This window comes from Nicotiana tabacum, chromosome 3, assembly GCF_000715075.1.
Source record: "Nicotiana tabacum cultivar K326 chromosome 3, ASM71507v2, whole genome shotgun sequence".
Lineage (NCBI taxonomy): Eukaryota > Viridiplantae > Streptophyta > Magnoliopsida > Solanales > Solanaceae > Nicotiana > Nicotiana tabacum.
In genome coordinates, this window is record NC_134082.1 from 90,624,357 (window position 1) to 90,645,337 (window position 20,981).

The following is a 20,981-nucleotide window of genomic DNA, read 5'->3' on the forward strand; positions in this document are numbered from 1 at the left end:
AGTTCTTAAAACATACTCCGAACGTGCCGAAACATAATTAAACTACTCGGAATGACACCAAATTTTGCGTGCAAGTCTTAAATCACCATACGAAACTATTCCTAGGGTCAGAATCCCAATTGGACCTCGATAACACTAAAACCTACTCTAAACCAAATTTAAAGAACTTTAAAACCTTCAAAGAGCCAACTTTCACTATTAAGCAATGAAATGCTCCTAGATCATCCAAAACCTGATCTGAACATACGTCCAAGTCCAAAATTATCGTACGAACCTATTGGAACCGTCAAATACCAATTCTGAGGTCGTTTACTCAAAACGTTGACCAGGGTCAAACTTAGCCCTTTTGCCAACCTTAAGGAAACAAGTGTTCCGATTTCAACCCGAACTCTTCCAAATATCAAACTAACCATCCTCGCAAGTCATAAAATAGTAAAAGCACATATGGAGAGTCTTATTTAGGGGAAACGTGTTCTAAAAAGCAAAACGACCGGTCGGGTCATTACATTCTCCACCTCTAAAACAAACGTTCGTCCTCGAACGGGTCTAGAATCGTACATGGAGTGCTGAATAAGTGTGGATATCTGCTCTGCATGTCCTCCTAGGCCTCCCAAGTCGCCTTCTCAACTGGTTGGCCCCTCCACTGAACTTTTACCGCAGAAAACTTCTTGGACCTCAACTGGCGAACCTGCCTGTCCACAATGGCAACTAGATCCTCCTTATAACCCAAGATCTCATCTACCTGAACCGTGCTGAAGTCTAACACATGCAACCTGTCGGTATGATACCTTCGGAGCATAGACACGTGGAAAATCGAATGAACTCCCGATAGACAAGGAGGAAAATAAAGCTCATAAGCAACCTCCCCAACTCGTCTCAATACCTCAAATGGACCTATAAACCTTGGGCTCAACTTTCCCTTCTTCCCAAACCTCATGATCCCCTTCATCGGCGAGAATTTCAAGAGAAATTTCTCGTCTACCATAAATGATAAATCACGCGCCTTATGATTTGCGTAACTCTTCTGTCTGGATTGTGCTGTACGGAGTCGCTCCTGAATCAACTATAACTTTTCCAAGGCATCCTTCACCAAATTAGTGCCATATAACTTAGCCTCGTCGGGTTCAAATCATCCGATGGGAGAACGACATCGCCGACCACATAAAGCCTCAAATGGAGCAATCTCGATGCTAAACTGATTACTGTTGTCATAAGAAAACTCGGCCAAAGGCAAGAATCGATCCCACTGCCCTCTGAAGTCAATCACACATGCTCTGAGCATATCCTCCAAGATCTAAACTATCAGCTCCGACTGCCCATCGATTTGCGGATGAAAGGCCATGCTGAATTCTACACGGGTTCCCAACTCACTCTGTGCTGCTCTCAGAAATGTGAAGTAAACTGAGGGCCCCTGTCTAAAATAATAAAAATAGGCACACCATGCAACTGAACAATCTCCTGGATGTAAATCTGTGCCAACCTCTCTGAAGAATATGTTGTCATAACTGGAATGAAGTGTGCCGACTTGGTCAACCTATTGACAATAACCCAAACTACATCAAACTTTCGCAAGGTCCGCAGCAACCCAACTATGAAATCCATAGTAATGCGCTTCCACTTCAAATCAGGTATAATCATCTGCTGGAGTAGGCCACCTGGACTTTGGTGCTTGTACTTAACCTGCTGGCAATTTAGGCACCTAGATACATACTCAACTATGTCCTTTTTCATTTGTCGCCACCAATAATGTTGCCTCAGGTCACGATACATATTCGTAGTACCTAGATGAATAGAATACCGAGAAATGTATGCCTCCTCTAGAATCCGCTCCCTCAAGCCATCGGCATTAGGAACACATTAGCGACCCTGGTGTCATAGAACACCATCATCACCGATAGTAACCTCCTTGGCACCACCCTGTAGTACTGTCATCTGAGAAGCAACAAGTGCAGATCATCAAACTGTCGAGCCTTGATCTACTTCAATAGTGAAGACTGGGCAACGACACATGCAAAAACTCAGGTGGGCTCTGAAATGTCCAACCTCACAAGTCTGTTAGCCAAGGACAAAATGTCCAAAGCTAATGGCATCTCCTCTGCCCAAATGAATTCCAAGATACCCATGCTCTCCACCTTTCTGCACAAGGCATCTGCGACTACATTCGCCTTGCCCGGATGATAATGAATGGTAATATCATAGTCCTTTAGTAACTCAAGCCACCTACGCTTCCTCAAATTGAGATCCGTGTGCTTGAACAAATGTTGCAAGCTGGGATGATCAATGTAAACCTCATAGGAGACCCCAAAAATATAATGCCTCCAGATCTTAAGAGCATGAACGATCGCGGCTAAACTCTAAATCATGCACAAGGTAATTCTTCTCATAGATCTTCAACTGACGTGAAGCATATGCAATAACTCTCACCTCCTGCATCAATACACAACCCAAAATGATGCATGAAGCGTCGCAATACACAATATACAGCCCCGAATCGGAAGGCAACACTAGAATGGGTTCCATAGTCAAAGCTGTCTTAAGCTTCTGAAAGACCAACGGAACGGAGCACCCTTCTGGGTCAACCTAGTCAAAGGTTATGCAATAGATGAGAAGCCCTCCACTAATCAACGATAATAACCTGCTAACCCCAAGAAGCCCTTTATCCCTATCGCCATAGTGGGACGAGGCCAACTCTGGACTACCTCAATCTTCTTGGAATCCACCTTAATACCCTCGCCTGATACAACATGCCTCAAGAATGCTACATAATCTAGCCAAAACTCATACTTGGAGAATTTAGCATATAGTTTCTATTCCTGCAAGGTCTAAAGCACCACTCTCAACTGCTGCCCGTGCTTCTACATACTATGTGAGTAGATCAAAATGTCATCAATGAAGACAATAACAAATAAATCATTATATTGCCTGAACACCCTGTTCATCAAATCCATAAACGTTGTTAGGGCATTAGTCAAGCCGAAGGACATCACTAGAAACTCATAATGGCCATATCTAGTCTGGAAAGCAGTCTTTGGAACATTCGAATCCCGAATCTTCAACTGATGGTACCCCGATCTTGAGTTGATCTTAGAGAACACCCTAGCACCCTACAACTGGTCAAACAAATCATCAATACGCGGAAACGGGTACTTGTTCTTAATAGTAACTTTGTTCAACTGGTGGTAATCAATTCACATCCGCATAGTCCCATCTTTCGCCTTCACAAATAACACAAGTGCACCCCAAGACGATACACTTAGTCTGACAAACCTCTTTGCTAGCAACTCCTCGAGTTGTTCCTTTTATTCCTTCAACTCTTTCAGAGCCATGTGGTACAGTGGGATAGATATAGGTTGGGTAATAGGAGCCAAGTTAATACAGAAATTGATATCATGATCTGGTGGCATGCCTGGAAGATCAAATGAAACACATTGGAGAACTCCCAGACTACGGACACTGAATCATTCACCAGAACCTTTGCAGTGTCGCGAACATAAGCTAGATAAGCTAAACAACCCTTCTCGACCATATGTCGAGCCTTTAGAAAAGAGATAACCCAGATAGATGCACTGACAAACGACCCCTTCCACTCCAATCTAGGAAACTATGGCATCACCAAGGTAACAATCTTGGCATGGCAATCAAGGATGGCGTGGTATGGAAATAACCAGTCCATGCCAAGGATGACCTCAAATGTGGTCATATCAAGCAACAAAAGATCCGTTCTAGTCTCAAAACCATATAATGTGACAAGATAGGATCGATAGATCCAATCTACAACAACAGAATCGCCCACAGAAGTGGACATATAAACAAGAGTGCCCAAGGACTCATGAGGAACATAGAGGAAATGAGCAAACAGAGATGACACATATGAATAGGTAAACCCAGGATCAAATGATACCGAAGCATCCCTACCAAAGAAAAATAATACTTGTGATCATAGCATCTAAGGCCACTACATCTGGTCTAGCCAGAAAAGCATAGAACCTAGTTGGAGCACCAACTGGATAGCCCATCTGACTGGCATGTAGCTAGCTAGCCTCCACCTGCCTGGCCTCCACTTCTAGGATGGCCCCTACTAGTCCGCCCTCCGCCTCTGGGCAACCGGACAGCTAGTGCTATAATCATGGGCTGATGAATCTACTGTACTGCCTTGCCCCAAAGCCCAGAGAAGAACCTCCACACATGGGTGAGATCCCCACACTCGAAACAACCTCTCAATATGGTGGACCGCTGACCTGAAGTCTGACCCTGGTGGCCTAAATACCCAAAGGAGGAGCCCTGAGTAGGTGGTGGGCGATAGGATCTCTTTGGCATAGCGCTAAATTAGGGTCGCAGTGGAGCACCCCGAGGAGGCGGCAGTGCTGGATATGTTGGCCTGCTAGCCCGACCTCTCCCAAACTAACATTTGCCCCCAAGCGGACCACCACTGAACCCTCCAGAATAATAGAACCACTTGTCCTATGGCATCTGCTCTTGGCCCCACTGACGAACACCCTCGATCCTTCGAGCTAACGCCATAACTATCTAATAAGAAGTTCCCAGCTCAACCTCTCGGGCCATAGTGGCCTGAATACCGTAGTGCAACCCTACAACAAACCTCTATACTCTCTCCACATCAGTAGAAAGTATCATAAGTGCATGGCGAGATAACTCAGAAAACCTCACCTCATAGTCGGTCACTAACATTTGACCGTGTTGGAGCTGCTCAAAATGAAACCGCAACTCTTCCCTCTGAGAGGGTGGAATATACCTATACAGAAAGGTATGTATGAACTGGTCTCGAGTCATGAGAGGAGAACCTGCTGGCCTGCTAATAAGATAAGATTGCTACCATCTACGGGCCTTACTCTCCAGCTGAAAAGTAGTAAAATCCACCCCGTGGGACTCTAATATACTCATGTTATGCAGTCTGTCCCTGCAACGATCAATGAAGTCCTGGGGATCCTCATATCGCTCACCTCACAAAAACAGGAGGGTGTAGCCTGGTCCATCTTTCCAATAGCTTCTGCGGCTCGCCGGTCGCAGTTGGTCAGGGCTTAAGTACGGCTCCTGCCACTAGCTGGGCTCCGCCATAGGTAGTGTGCCCGGGGTATGTTATACAGCAGCTGTAGGCCTAGGAGCTTGAGTAGCTGGGGTTTACTAGAAATAAACCAGCCTGAGTCATGGTGTCCATGAACCGCAGCATACGGCCCATGACCTGCTGAAAGCCCGGTGCCGACATGAAATCTACCGGGGCTGGCTCTGTTGCAGGAACCTTTCCCTGCTCCTTAATAATAGGATCCTCTACTGGATACACTGGTGGCATAGCTAGAGAACCTCTGGGACGCCCTCGTCCCATACCTTAGGTTCGTGCCCTCCTCCGGCCTCTACCTCAGCCTCTAACAACAGGGGGAAGAAGCTCTTCCTGGGTTTGAAACATCTGATGTGCGCGTTCTCACCATCTGTGAGAGGATAAGAGAAAGATACTTAGTATAACATCAACTACACGATAGGAGATGAAGAAAGAGTAGTTTCCTAACACCCTATAGCTTCTCGAAGATAGGTACAAACGTCTTCGCACCGATCCGCAAGACTCTATTAGGCTTGTTCATAACTTGTGAGCCCTAAATGAACCTATTGCTTTGATACCATGTTGTCACGACCCAATTTCTCCTATAGGTCGTGATGGTGCCCAATGTTACCACTAGGCAAGCCAACAGAACCACCTGATTGTTAACAATTTAGAAATAGTTGATTTTTAATTAGTAAATAAATAAGAAGTGAGAATTTAATAAAATGATAGATAAAAAATTTTTAAGAGAAAATCAAATGAGTAAGTAACAAAAAATCGTCATGTGTATACTAGCATAATCTCTAAGACCTAGTGTCACAAGTGTATGAGCTACTAGTAGAATATATAAAAAAAATACTACACTACTGTCTAAAGTGAAATAGACAGAAAATAAAATCAAAAGAAAGACTTCAGATGCTGCAAAAAGGGCTCAGAAGGCAACTCACCGCAAAGTCTCTAGGTAGTCAGGAGTGTGCACCGGGATGATAACCAGATGCACCTGCCTGAAATCCTGCACGGATAGTGCAGAAGTGTAGCGTGAGTACATAAACAACATGTACCCAGTAAGTATCTAGTATAACCTTGAAGAAGTAGTGACGAGGGGTCAACTTTGACACTTACTATAGGCTAACAATAAAATACCGAGATTATAATTAAGCATGTGCTACATAAATGGAGTTGAAAACTCAATAACAAGAAATGAATAAACAATTCTTTCACTAATAGTAAATCCCAATTCAATTTCCATCATTTAACAATTTAACCTCGCAAGCCAATAAAACAATATCCATTATAATTGGGCTCCAAGTATTATTATGCACGAATTATGCTGAGTACAGGCCGATCCAAATACAAATATATAAAATATGCACTGCCGAGGGTCGAACGGCACGAACCATAGATGCATCTATTCTACTACCGAGGTGTTTAGCCCGCTCCACAAGAATAGAAGATACTTTATAAACACCCGATTCAAAGATTTATTAAGAGGTTAATATTCAAAGAAGCACCAATTTCTTATTAACGATCAAATAACCCGTCTAAAACTCAAGTAAATGAAATTTGATCTTTTACAATTTCTTTTATCAAGTTCCAATATGATTTAAGCACTTAAATAACAAGTAGGGTGCAAACATCGCAAGTATAATATGATTTGGGTCCTAAACTACTTGGACAGAAGCATACTTAATAGCTACGCACGGACTCTCGTCACCTCGTACATACGTAGCTCCCACAAATAGAAGTACATATTATTTCAATTCACCTATGGGGTTAATTCCCTCTTACAAGGTTAGAAAATAGACTTACCTCGTCTGAAAGTTTACTTTCCGGTCCAAAATTATGCTTTAAACCCTCAACTTAGTACCAAACGACTCGAAACTAGTCAAATGTTATATAAAATAATCAATACATGTTCAAAATCTCATATCCTAACAATTAAAGTGATTTTCCAAACCTAATTAAATGATTCCTAAATTCACCCATGGGCTCACATGCCTGGATTCCGGAAATATTTTCAGAAAGTTGTTACCCATAATCTCACGAACTCAAATATATGATTTTCACTAAATTTCATAATCATTTTCGTGGTTAAATCTTATTTTTATCAAAAATCTAGGTTTTTCATCTAAACCCATAATTTCACAAATTTTCATGTTCAATATACCCATAATCTATGTATTTAAATCACATTGTGTAGAATTTACTTACCTCAAAGTTTTAGGTGAAAACCCCTCTCTAAGAGCTCCAAAAATCGCCCAAGGAATGAAATATGCAGAAAATGCCTAAGTCTCGTATTAAATGAGGTTCTGCCTCCAGCGATTTTCGCTTCTGCGGACTTCGGGCCGCACTTGCGAAAAGTCATGGCAAGTGCGGTCCTAGCCCAGGTTGCTTGGCTTTGCTTCTGCAGACGAGATCCCGCTTCTGCGGTCCTACTTTTGCGAAGGCTTCTCCGCTTCTGCTGACCACTGGCCAGGCGCAGGTGCGATTACACCAGAAGCAGGGAGTTTCAGCTGTTGCTCCCAAGTTTCAACTTGGTCCGAGCCTCATCTGATTAACACCTGGGGCCGCCAAGACTCCGTCCGAACATACCAACAAGTTTAAAATCATAAAACGGACTCTCTAGCACCCGCTAAATGCATAAAACATCAACAAAGCTAAGAATTACACCCCAAACCAAATTGAATAAACTTAAGAACTACTCCAAACGTGCTGAAACATACTTAAACTACTCGGAATGACACCAAATTTTGCGTGCAAGTCTTAAATCACCATATGGAACTATTCCTAGGCTCAGAATCTTAATTAAGCCTCGATAACACCAAAATCTACTCCAATCCAAATTTAAAGAACTTTAAAACATTCAAAGAGCCAACTTTCACTATTATGCGTCGAAACGCTCCCGAGTTATCCAAAACCCGATTTGAACATACACCCAAGTCCGAAATCATCATAGGAACCTGTTGGAATTTTCAAATCCTGATTCCGAGGTAGTTTACTCAAAACGTTGACCAGGGTCAAACTTAGCCATTTTTACCAACCTTAAGGAACCAAGTGTTCTGATATCAATCTGAACCCTTCCAAATCACGAACTAACCATCCCCGCAAGTCATAAATTAGTAAAAGTACATAAGGGGAGTCTTATTTAAGGGAACGGGATTCTAGAAAATAAAACGACCAGGCGGATCGTTACAAAAATGAAGATTTTAAGATATCTTTATTTCACAAGGGGATTCAAATGTGCTTAATAAAGATAATTTATTGGTATTGCATATGTCATGAGTACCTTGAAAATAATTTTGAGTAGTTTTTTTTGGATATTGACTTTTAATGAATAAACTATTATTCTCCTTTTTTGTGTTTCATTGTAATTTATTAGAACAATGTCAAAAATTATTAGGTTTTGCAGAAACTTTCCATCCAACAAGTTTATTTTTAGATTTGTAAAAAGATGAATATATATATATATAAAATCTATTAAAAACAAGAAGCTTTTAACTTAAAAGTTAAATTATTATATTATCCCTATTATTTACTTAAATACCCTATTGACTTATTAAAACCTAATTACCTTATAAACAAAAATCTAACGGCTACAAACCAACACAACGCTTCATACACAATCGTTAACGGTCACAAACCTTCAGTCTATAAATAAACGCAAACCTTCATAGTCTGTTGATGAGCCCCTGCTTCTAACGTTGCTTTGGCCTCTTATGTTTCACCAAACTTATTAGGTGGATAATTTTATGATGGATGGGATGATACATATGTTTTCTGGTATTTTTTACGTAGAATCGATTCTTGATATCTAAATTTCTTAAGATAGCTCCTCGGAAATTGTGTATTGAATATTTGAATGGAGTGTTAGCAATTACTTTATTTAATTTAGTGGTTGAAGAGATTTATGTTATTGAATGGGGTCGTATTCTGAGACTTGGGATAATACCGTGTTTGATATCTCGACACTTGAACACTGCTACTAATTACATCCATCTATCTATTCAAATAATAAACTGGAGATTACATATTCTCTGATAAACTAAAATAACTATTATTGCATTTTTAAGAAATACATACCATAGCTGCATAATAAAGTCTGTTTGATACTTTTAGCCAATTGATGTGAATATAAGTTGTGATTCTCCATCATTAAGGAATTAGCCAAATAAAACTGACCTATAGCACCTGAGCAGTGCAAGAGAATCAGATAGTTTATTTCGATGTTAAACCCCATATAACACCCATATCATTTGAAGGGTTTGCAGTTTAAAGTTATTTTAGGAGAAGATATATAGTTGCTTTTAGTATTATGCATTGCCAATAGAGATGAGTTAAAACTTAAAATATCAAAAATTTGGACTCTTCGGTTTTGTACAATTAGATACACACAACTTTGTAAAGCATCTCAATTGAGTAGTTTTTGTGGTTCTAACTTTATAATGCTAATCATATTTTAAAGTACTTTAGAACCATATTTATTTTCATATATAGACTGATTCTTTTATTTTCAAGTCATTAAGCTTTATTATTTCTCTTTGGCAACGGCATACATAAACTTTTTTTTATTTCATATTCCTAAAATTTGTTCGTGTCATTTGCCATGTATGACTTATTCTATTTTCAAGTATCCAATTGAGTTTTTTTTGTTTACTTCTTCAGATGAACTTCATTTCTAATATATGCATATTGCTGAATATATTTTTGCAATTCATCTATTAACCTTCACACATATTAATCTCTAGGTTTTTTTAGAAATTATCGTATTCCTTTTTTCATTACAGGTTTAAGTAGTTGCCTTGGTAATTCTGAATCAAGAAAACTAAGTTTATTTTTGTGTTCATGGGGAAGGAGGACTTGAGGTTAAAATTTTGTATAATGTGGTAGAAAGATGATTCTTACGTGACAAATTGCATATTATTAAAAGAAATATTTCACATTGAAGAAGAGGAAGAAGAAATCAACCATAGTTTAATGGGAGAAAATCAGGAAAGATTTTCTCCTATTTCATTTAACTACAAGAGAAAGATGAAATATTTTGGAAGAATTCTTAAATTTGTGAACACGTTGAGGATCATTATTACTAATTGCTGTCAAGGGGTAAAAGAACCAATTAAATAGTTGAGAAGGCTTCCTATTTATCTAAAACGGAGAAAAAGAGAACTAATTAATAAACGATGAGAAGAAAAAGCATTGAGGAGAAGACAATGGTAATTAAAGAAGTGAAAAGAAATTAGAGCGCATAGCCATGAATATGTTACTGTTGTTGATGTCTTGAGGGAATATTTTTCCTAGAGTTTATGTTCTTGAGCCCGTTTATGTTATTTAGAAGCAAATGATAATACGATCCAATTTATATGAGGTGTAGACGTAGCTTAAGTACATAACTATTTATTACCATAGTCTTATAAGTTCAATTAGGAACTTCATTTTTTGGAAAATATTTCTTACAACATTTACACTAATTATATATGTAGAGCCATCTGTCTTTGAATGCGTTAATGGGAGTAATATACAATGGGTGTCTAATTGTGATGCTTATCTTTGTTCATTTATATTTAATTGTACTTTGCTTGTTTATCTTCGTAGGATTAACTGACTATAATGATCCTTATTAGTCAGTCACTTAAGCTTTATTATTTCATGTATAATTATTTATTCAGAAACTTCACTTTAATAAAATTGATATTATTACACAGATGTATATTACATAACTTAACATACACGTGCAATCCCACGTTAGGAGAAACTAGTATATATTAAAAGTGGGAAGGCCTTAAGTTAAAAGTTAAATTACAAAATTAATTACCAAAATTTTGACTATAAAAAGTTAGTTAATTTATGAAACAACACAACTCTTAGTAAAATACACTTCTCAAATAAGTTGTTTAGAATTAATATTAAATTTATATTTGTATATTTTAAAATAGTTAAATTATGAAAGGAGACAATCATAAGTACAAAGAAACTTTTCAGATTACTGTTAAATTTTAATTTTTGTTTTTTTATGCTTCGAACAAACACAAGTCATACAACATTTTTTTTGGCGAGCCTATTTACCCTTCTTAAAAATTTAATTATCCAACTAATTACTTTTTTAAGAAAAATATAATAATAACAATAATAATAATATTTAAATGAAAAAAGGAGAAAATTGTTCAGAAGGGTTGTGTATATTAAAATGCTTGCCTTTTAAATAAAGTTCAAGCGTTGGCTTTCAAAAAAAAAAAAAAAATTACCTTTTGTCTATCCTTCTCTTGCACCAAGAAAGCCACATAGGCTAACTTCACGCTGAAAACAAATAAATGAAGATTATCATTGGAGATTTCTCAACTCTGTGGACAGCCACGAACGATATAACAAAATTAAGAATCTTCTTTATCAACAAATAGGTGGTATTCCATACATTTCATATTTTAGACTTATATCAGATTATATGTGTAATTGCTTATATCAGATTATATGTATAATTGCTTATATCGCCTAAATTTTTTACTATTTTTTGGTTAGATTAGAGCTGTAATCAAAGCAAAATATAGAGAAATGTAACTGTCAACATTAGCCGGACAGAAATTACATGTAAATTTGATTATTTTATACATCATTACTATATTATAAATGAGAATAAGCTGGTCAAAATGTCTGCCTGGTCCGGGGATAAAATTGTAATTGCACTTACAGCATAATACGCGGAACTCAGTTTGCCAGCCCTTAGGTTACATTTTGGCTAACGTGAGTGGTGCATGTATAACTTTTCTAATAAGTGGGCCCCATTTAAATTTTCTTTCTCATGCTCACTCTATTTCACAAATGTGATTTTGCAGGTTTTATATTGTAATAAAAAAATAATGTTTTGTAAATGCATACTAGATAACTCAATTTAATTAATTTATTACAGAGAGTTTCTTTTACCAAAATGACAAAATTATTTCAAATGAAAATTGTAGCAGACTATTATTTTTGTTAAAAATATTGCAAGTCAACTAAACTTTCTACTAACTAAATTTTGGAAAATAAAAAATGTACGATGAATTGAAGAAAAGACGAAAGGCTCGATGAAACTAATTAAAACTAATTAGCAGTGCATAGGAAGATATCATTGGAGTATTTTATTTGTCCATATTAAATATATGATGATACCGTGAGCATAGATGGAAAATAATAATGTGCAAATAAAAGAAAACTTATGTCCCTTTACAAGAAAAAAAACAGAGATTTTTAATAATTAAACTTTCCTGAAATGAGTAACTTATGCATGCAAAGCGGGTATGCGTGCGTTTAAATTGCAACTTTTGTTATATTTTTTGGATTATTGTTATTCAACATTTTATGGTGTATATCGTATTCTATTGTATGTATTATACTGTATTGTTTCGACGATTACAATTTGGATAGATTATATCGTTTTTAATCATTTTATAATATCATACACCTGCAGTTTGAAGGATACATTATAATATTATTAATTAAAAAATGATACGAGATAGACGTATTATTAAAATAGGATAGAGGGTGAAACATAAATATCAAAAAATTATTAAGGATGAAATGAGAAGAAAAAATAAGGTAAGGATGCGAGCACACCAAATTGATTTCATCATTAAGTAATGATATTTTTGGCAATACAAAACAATAATAATTAACAATCAAAACAAATGATATATTTAAAGTAACAATACGATGAAATATAATAGGTAACAACTAACAATCATCCAAACAGGTTGTACACACTACCTTTCCTAGACCCCACTATAAGGCTGTATTGTGGTCTAGGTCCGGGCCGGGCCAAACGAGCCTGGGTTTGAGGTGATCCCGGGCCAAACGGTCCCGGGCTTCACAGTCTCAGTGTGTGAAACCGGCCCACAGTGGTCCTAAGCCCACATGGTCCCGGGCTAAATGGGTCGGGCCCGCGGGCCTAAATGGGCCTAACGGGCTTTTTTCGTTCCGGGCTATTTTTTTTTAATTTTTTTTATGTAAGGCACTTTCTTGTAAACTATATATGTATATACTAGTATAAATTGCTTATATATAGTATATATAGTATGTAGTTTATATGTATTAGATATATATATATAGTTTATATGTATTAGATATATAATATATATACTATATCAAATTTAAACACAAAATAAATTGCAAAGAAATATTCAAGGGAATGTCTTATATATTTTACTATTACGACATTAACAAAGAATGGCAATATCTTTCTTAGTCTTCCTCCCCCCAATGGAATGAGCATAACAAGGTACTAATACCACCATTAAAAGGAAAAAAACTAAGGAAGATGTGCCAAAATACAAGTTACATGTTAGTCAATGTATTATCTCTAACAAATCTCATAAATCCTTCAAGGTCCGGAGGAATTTCCGTTGGTGGTGATGGAAAAGAAGCTTGTTCATCACCGCTTTCGGGTGAAGAAGCATCCTACGCAAGTTCCGCTATCATTTCTTCATAAGCTTCATCTATCTCCGGTTGTGATTCTGCAAGTCCAAAATTTCTTCTTTCCGAACGGATCTAATCTCTAAAGAGTACTGATTTTTCCAAGCTCTCCCTCATAGACGCTCTATGATCACTGATTTGAAGTCTCGCTTGACTGAATGCGCTCTCCGATGCCACTATTGAAGCTTGAATACTTAAAATATCTTGAGCCATCCTTGAAAGAACCGGATAGTGTTTTTGTTTGTCCTTCCACCATTCCAAAACATCGAAGAAGCCATCGGGATTCTCTGATTCAAGTCCCTGCAACAAATAAACTTGAAGCTCATTTAGTTGTGAACTATCACCAAAATTATCACCTTGAGAACCCCTGAACTCCGTCTAAGAACTAAAGGATTTTAGGCCCGCAGTTCTTTTAGATGCTTGCGAACTAGACGAAGTAGGAGTTGGAACATTTGGTCTAGCTTGATCTAAGGCAAGTTGATAAGCATTATAAATTGTTTGAGCATTTATTTTAATTGAGGCTTTTGCATCTCCAAGTGTAGCAAATTCCTCAGCTGAAAGTGATAAAGCGTTATAAATTTTTGAATACCAAAAGTGAGGACCTCCTAATTTCATTGTAGGATTTAACAATGCAGCAACACCAAAAATAGGGGGGGATAGGGAAAAAATATTTTTTAAACTTAGCTTTCATAGAATTAATAGCTTCTTGATAAATTACTCCACCCTCTGAAAATTGAGTAAATAAATCTACAAGTGCTGCAATATAAACTAAACAGTTAGAAGTAGTAGGATAATATTGGCCAGATAATTCATTTGTAGCAATATGAAATTGTTCTAAAAAGTCTACAAGCATTTTAACATTACTCCAATCTTGATTTGTAAGGTGCTCATCATCATCATCATCACCATCACCTACACGAGCATTATACGTTGCGCTTATTGGGTTCCTATATTCATATGCAACAACTAAACTTTCATACATGTAATTCCATCTACTTGGACAAGGTTTAGGAACCTTTCTTTCTCTAAGGCCAAATTCATCACATTTTTTTAAATAGTCTCTAAGTCTACTTCTACGGTTTGAATAAAAAAGTCAATTAAGAGCCATTTTAACCTTTTCAATTTCTACATTTAAAACTTTCATACCAGCACCGACAATTAAATGGTAAATATGACAAATACATCTAACATGAAAAATATTACTAAATGCAGGATTTAGTGTAGTAGTAAGCAAGCCTATAGCGTTAGTGTTACTAGAAGCATTATCCATTGAAACCGATATAATTTTATCTCTAATGCAAAAATATCTACAAATATCTGCAACTATGTTAGCAATAAACTTACCTGTGTGGCGTGAATTAATTATTTTATAAGCAATAATGCGCTTTTGCATTATCCACTCCTCATCTATCCAATGACTTGTAACAGTTAGATAATCACAGTCATTACCACTTCTACCAATATCAGTAGTAATAGCAATGCGACAATCTATATGAGTAAATAACTAGCGCAAATATTGTTCATATTCATGTTTATATTTATAAATATCGCTCTTTAAGATTGCGCGAGGCCATCCTTTATAAGTAGGATTAAAAAATCTTCTAATATAATGCACAAAATGAGGGTTAGAAGGAAAATTATAGGGTAAGCACATAACAGTAACCATTTTTGTCAATTCTTCACGATCTTTATTTGGATCATAATATAAAATGTCACCGGTAACAGTGTTAATTCCCGGTTGAACTAGATTTGAACTTGTACTAGGGTTAACCGTAGTATCTACACTTGTCCCCTCTTGCGCAGCTTTCATTTGTAAAAATCTAGCTTTATCTCTAGGGTGTTTCAATATGTGTCTAGTCAAACTACCCGTACCGCTACGGTCTCCAGTAAATTTATGAACTAGTTGAGACCCACAAGTTTTACACTTAGCCTTATTTTGTTCTCTTAGTTGAGTAAAAAAGTGCCAAACAAGAGATGTTTCAGGCCGTTTAGCAGGTTGTCTATTAAAAGTAGGGGTTACTACAGGAGAGCCAGCGGGGCATCATTTGGGTTATTAACACGACTAGTAGGTGTATCATCTAAATCCGGTTACGTTTCATCTAAATCATCATTTTCCTCATAATTTTCAAATATAGTTTCATTAGGATAAAGAGCATTCATAACTTCTTCATTTAATTGTTGACCTGGTGCAACATCATGGCAAAATTGACTATCGGAAAATTGAAAACAAGGGTTATCACTATCAAGAATAACAGGTGGAGGAGGACGGGTAATAGGTCTGGGTCGGGGAGTCGGGGGAAGAGTAGTAGCTTAGCTACTAGATTCACCAATTTTAGATTTTCCCTTACCGTTACCACCAAAAAAAAATTCAAAGAAAATGTCATATTAATTATAATTATACTAAATAAAACTAACAAAACTATAATATTAAAACTTAAGAGTTGGAACGAGTTTACCGAATTGACGAACAACTTCTTGAAAATTGAATATCGTTGAATACTTCAATTCACCAACTTCACAATTTTTCACGAAATTGCAATAATAAAGTAAGCAATTATAGAAGAAAATTATAGAGAGATTGAGAGAGATTGATGAATTTGTGAGTAAAAATGAAAGAATGGGGGGGGGGGGGTATTTATAGTTGAGAATTGGGAAAAAGTGTAATTATAAAAAGTTTGGGGTTAAAACAAAGTTTGGGGGCCAAATGACTATTTTTTAAAGTGCCAAACGGTTGAATTTTGATGGCTAACGGCTAGATTTTAAAAATCTGACCGTTGGTCTTTTTTAAAAAAAAAAATTAGCCGTTAGGGCCCGTTGGGCCCGGTTGAACCGGCCCAGGCCCGCCTGCCGGTGCCGGGCTTAACGATCCCGGGCTCACGGGCTATTTGGGTTGGACCGGCCCGCTACGGGCTTATGCACCACTAGAGACCGGGCCCGCTTGAACCGGCCCGTTTGGCCCCGCGGTCCCAGGCCGGGCCCGGACCACAATACAGTCTTACCCCACTAGAGGGATTTTACTGGGTTGTTGTTGTTGTTGTTGTTGTTGTTGTTGTTGTTGTTGTTGTTGTTGTTGTTATGTAAAACGTATACTACATACGGAAAAGGGCATAAACTAACCCTATCGTTTGTTAAATGATTTATAGATATCCCCGTGTATATATCAATATACGATGTTAATTCTATTAACAAAATTACTCTCGCATCTAACGACAGATCTTGTGATCGAGCCTTGTAATTTTATAGAAAGGTGATAAATTTTGAAACAGAGTGAAATTTTTGAATATAGCTTTATAGTGCTAAACTATTTCTGATCATATCAAATCTCCTGAGATGTTGATTTCTTGTGTTTCAAACTTAATATTTGGGAAGTTACATTTGATGGGAATCAAAAGTATTGAATTTTCAATATATGGAGTTATTCATACTTACTGTACAGGATGCAGGAAGATATTGTAATTGGGCCCGGGCATAGCCCGGGCTAATCCAACTAGTGTTTAAATAAAAAGCAATCGTTCTTGAAGTACTGTATCTGTGTTACTTCTGAAGATTTTCTGGGAGGTTATGGTACTGCAACTTCAATTCTCAGCTAGCAAATGCTCTTACAATTGAGGGAGATCATCATGCTTCAATCTCCGCGCTGGAAAACGGCCTAATCTGTGCAACTCAATTGTGCTATCCTGAGTTACAGTGTTCACTATTTCGCTTCTAGGTGGTACTAGATGTTTTTTGCAACTTCAATCTTGCATGTGCACCTCATGCAATGGGAGAATGAAAGTTCCGTTCAAGATGCTGTCAACAGATGCAATGTAAAATGGAAATCTATTGAATCAGAAAAAAGACAGCAATGCCTTGGTTTGCTATTTTACAATGAGCTGTTGCATGTATTTTATCTACTCCGGATATGCGACTACAAGAATGCTGCTCAAAATGTTGACAAATTGAATGCTGCCATGAAGTGTGATCTACAGAAGACACAACAGATCAAGGAACTGACTAAGGAGCTTGATGCAGTCAATGAAAGTCTTTCTCGTTCTGATTTGAATTACAGAGACAGATCTGCTCTCTCTGGAAGACAAGCTCACCTTGAGGAGCAACTTAATAACTTAACAGGAAATGGCAAAGAATTTTCTGAACCGATATACTTTGGAAGTGTGAGACGGACTTGGGAAGACAAGCTTGAGTTGGCGCCACCTCCTATTGATGGAGAATGGCTACCTAAAGGTGCTATTTATGCGCTGGTAGACCTTACGGTAGTTGTTTTTAACCGTCCAAAAGGACTTTTTAAGGAGTGCCTAAAGAGGATTCAGTCTGGCCTGCAAACTATTCAAGAGGAGCTAGAAAAGCTTGGGATTAGTGATGGAGTGAGAGAAGTAGATTTGCAACACTCTGTCATTTGGATTTCTAGTGTCTATTTGATGCTCCGAATGCACTTCCTTGAAAACAAAGTAGTAGTTGATCTTACACGTTCTGAATTTATTGAAGCGCAAAAGGCATTGATGCAGATGAGAAATTGGTATATTCGTTTTCCAACAATTTTTACAAGTTTGTGAGTGTGTGATTGAAATGCTTAGAGGAGTGAGGACAGTATGCACATTGTGTCGGCTGCTATGATGAAGCAATTTGTCATTTCCTTGAAGCTTCAAGGCTAAGTGAGAACAAATCAATGCAAGCCATGTGTTGTGTTTATGCAGCAATCTCTTACATCTGCATGGGAGATGCTGAATCCTCAGCAAAGGCCCTTGATATGATCGGACCAGTTTTAGGAGTGATGGATTCTTTCGCGGGAGTGCGAGAGAAAACCAGTGTCCTTCTTGCTCATGGGTTTCTGCTGATGAGGCAGCAAAATCTACAAGAAGGAAGAAATCGACTTGCGTTTGGCTTGCAGACAACACATAATACTTTGGTAAATTTGCAACTTGTTTCACAATATTCGACTGTTTTGGGGAATTTAGCACTTGCCCTCACTAACACTGTGGATTTTGCATCTGCTACTGCTACTGTTTTCTAGAATAATTAGTTATTTAGTTTTAGGAGGAGTCTGCTAGAAGATTTAGAATTTTAATTATAGTAAGAGTTTAATAATTTAGTTGTAGGAGAAGTCTACTACTTTATTTATTTGGCTATTTAAAGCCATATGATTAATAAAATTTTAGAGACAGTTTTTCAATCCTATTTTTCAACTTTCTTGCTGCTTGTATATTTTCTACAATCCATAACAGTGGTATAAGAGCCTCCATTGATTGATCTTGACGGATCTCTGAATTTGCTGAAAAACAACCAATTTCAACCACTTTTAAACCATACACATTTTTACCCATACCGATTTTTGACCAAATTTTAACAATGGCAAGCAGCGGTCTCTCTTTGAATACCCCACAACTTTCACTGGTGAAAACTATCAGATTTGGTCAGTGAAGATGAAATCTTATCTTGAAGCTTATGATCTAAGGGAAGTTGTAATGGAAGACAAACTTATACAACCACTTCCTGCAAATCCTACCATTGCCCAAATCAAAACTCATTTAGATGAGAAAACCAAAAAATACAAAGCCAAAATTATAATTCAAAATTCAGTTGCAGATTTAATCTTCTCTAAAATCATTGCATGTGAGACAGCAAAAGAAGCTTGGGAAACACTCAAACATGAGTATCAAGGAAGTGAACGAGGCAGACAAAATCAGATTTTAAATTTGAAAAGAGATTTTGAATCTCTTAGAATGCAAGATGATGAGACCATCGCTAAGTATTCTGACCGAATTTCTTTAATTTTCAATAAAATCAGGTTGCTTGGCGAGGATTTCAAAGACAACAGGATAGTTGAAAAAATTCTTGTGATAATTCCCGAGAGATTTGAATCCAAAATTTCCGCTCTGAAAGAGTCTAAAGATCTCTCTACTATCTTTGTTGCAGAATTAATAAGTGCTCTTCAAGCACAAGAGCAAAGAAGGGCATTCAGACAAGATAAAATTACTGAGAGTATTTTTTATGCGAAACACCAAAAAGAAAAAGTCGATTATCCTTATTGCAAATATTGCAAAAAGAAAACACACTTAGAAAAATTTTGTTGGTGGAGACCTGATGCATTATGTGGAAATTGCAAGCAAAAAGGTCTTGTTACAAAAGTGTGCAAGTTCAAAGATGCTCATGCACAAGCACTAATAGCAGAAGAAGGAATTGAGGATGACCTTCTTTAGACTGTAGCAACAACATAAGCAAGGAAGAGTGTTGGATTTGACATCTGTTATTACTAATGTTTTCTAGAATAATTAGTTGTTTAGTTTTAGGAAGAGTCTGTTAGAAAATTTAGAATTTTAATTATAGTAAGAGTTTAATAATTTAATTGTAGGAGGAGTCTATTACTTTATTTATTTGGCTATTTAAAGCCCTATGATTAATAAAATTTTAGAGACAGTTTTTCAATCCTATTTTTCAACCTTGTCGATGCTTGTATATTTTCTAAAAGCCATAACAGACACCGTACAAGCTAGGGAGATTTTGAGGTCCTGTCTAACATTAGCGAAGAAGCTTAATGATATTCCAACTCAGATCTGGGTACTATCGAATTTGACAGCTCTATACCAGCAACTGGGTGAGAAAGGGAATGAAGTGGAGAATCTTGATTACCAAACAAAGAAAGTAGAAAGAAGATCTACAAAAAAGAATTGCTGATGCTTGTTCGTCCTGTCACCACATTGAACTGATTGCCAAAGTAAAAACTGAAGCCCATCAGCTGAGCGAGATTGATATTAAACGAGCAATATCAGGCCCTTCTATGAGAGTTGATCTAGATATTCCTGAATCCATTGGTCTGTCAGCAACTTCTCCTATGTCGTCATCAACAAGGCTTATGGATTTTGATATGGGAAGACTGAAAAAGAGAAAATCGTAGCTTTTTCTACCTGTAAATTTGTAGGTCTTACTTCAAGTGTTAACTAAAGGAAGAGACGAGAGTGTGCTTCGTTTCTTTCCTTCTCTTTTCCTCCTTCGGGGATGTGTGCAGTGATACACTAAAACGTCCGGCCTTTGGGGATGTCCAATTGTGATAGTTTACCTTTCTTTATTGTATACAGTTCATAGTTTCTCAAGCTCAAAAAAAAAAAAAAAGTTCTGAAATTGCTCAGTATATATGTTAATGGAAATACTGATGTTATAATTGACATATTGCAAGACCATATACAACACATAAGAATTTATTTACTGCTTTCCTAGAAATATCAAAAAAGATTATAATGATTGTAAATGCCTCTCCATGATTAAGTCATGCCTTATAGCTATAGATCTGTATAGTTAAAGTTTAAGAATTTCAGAATAGCTGTTTGATTATCCATATTCCCTTGAAGTGAGATTATGTGAATTCCTGTCGGGAAGTAAACACAAAGAAGAACCTAATGGGTCTTACAAGCTGTTCGGGTATTGTTTCCAAAAACATACTCATTATACCAAGATGCGCTCATTAACATATATATAATGTCTTCATGATACATCACTG

At 37.1% G+C, this 20,981-nt stretch overlaps 1 protein-coding gene and 1 pseudogene across 1 annotated transcript; both read left to right on the top strand.

Moving 5' to 3' along the window:
* The first annotated feature begins 17,043 nt into the window (after positions 1 to 17,043).
* LOC107760160 (sister chromatid cohesion protein SCC4-like) lies at positions 17,044 to 18,517 on the top strand (annotated as a pseudogene).
* A 392-nt stretch (positions 18,518 to 18,909) lies between these two features.
* LOC142176626 (uncharacterized) lies at positions 18,910 to 19,686 on the top strand. Its single transcript, XM_075244684.1, has one exon. It carries the CDS (start codon positions 18,910 to 18,912, stop codon positions 19,684 to 19,686), a length of 777 nt encoding a protein of 258 aa, XP_075100785.1.
* The last annotated feature ends 1,295 nt before the right edge of the window (positions 19,687 to 20,981 follow it).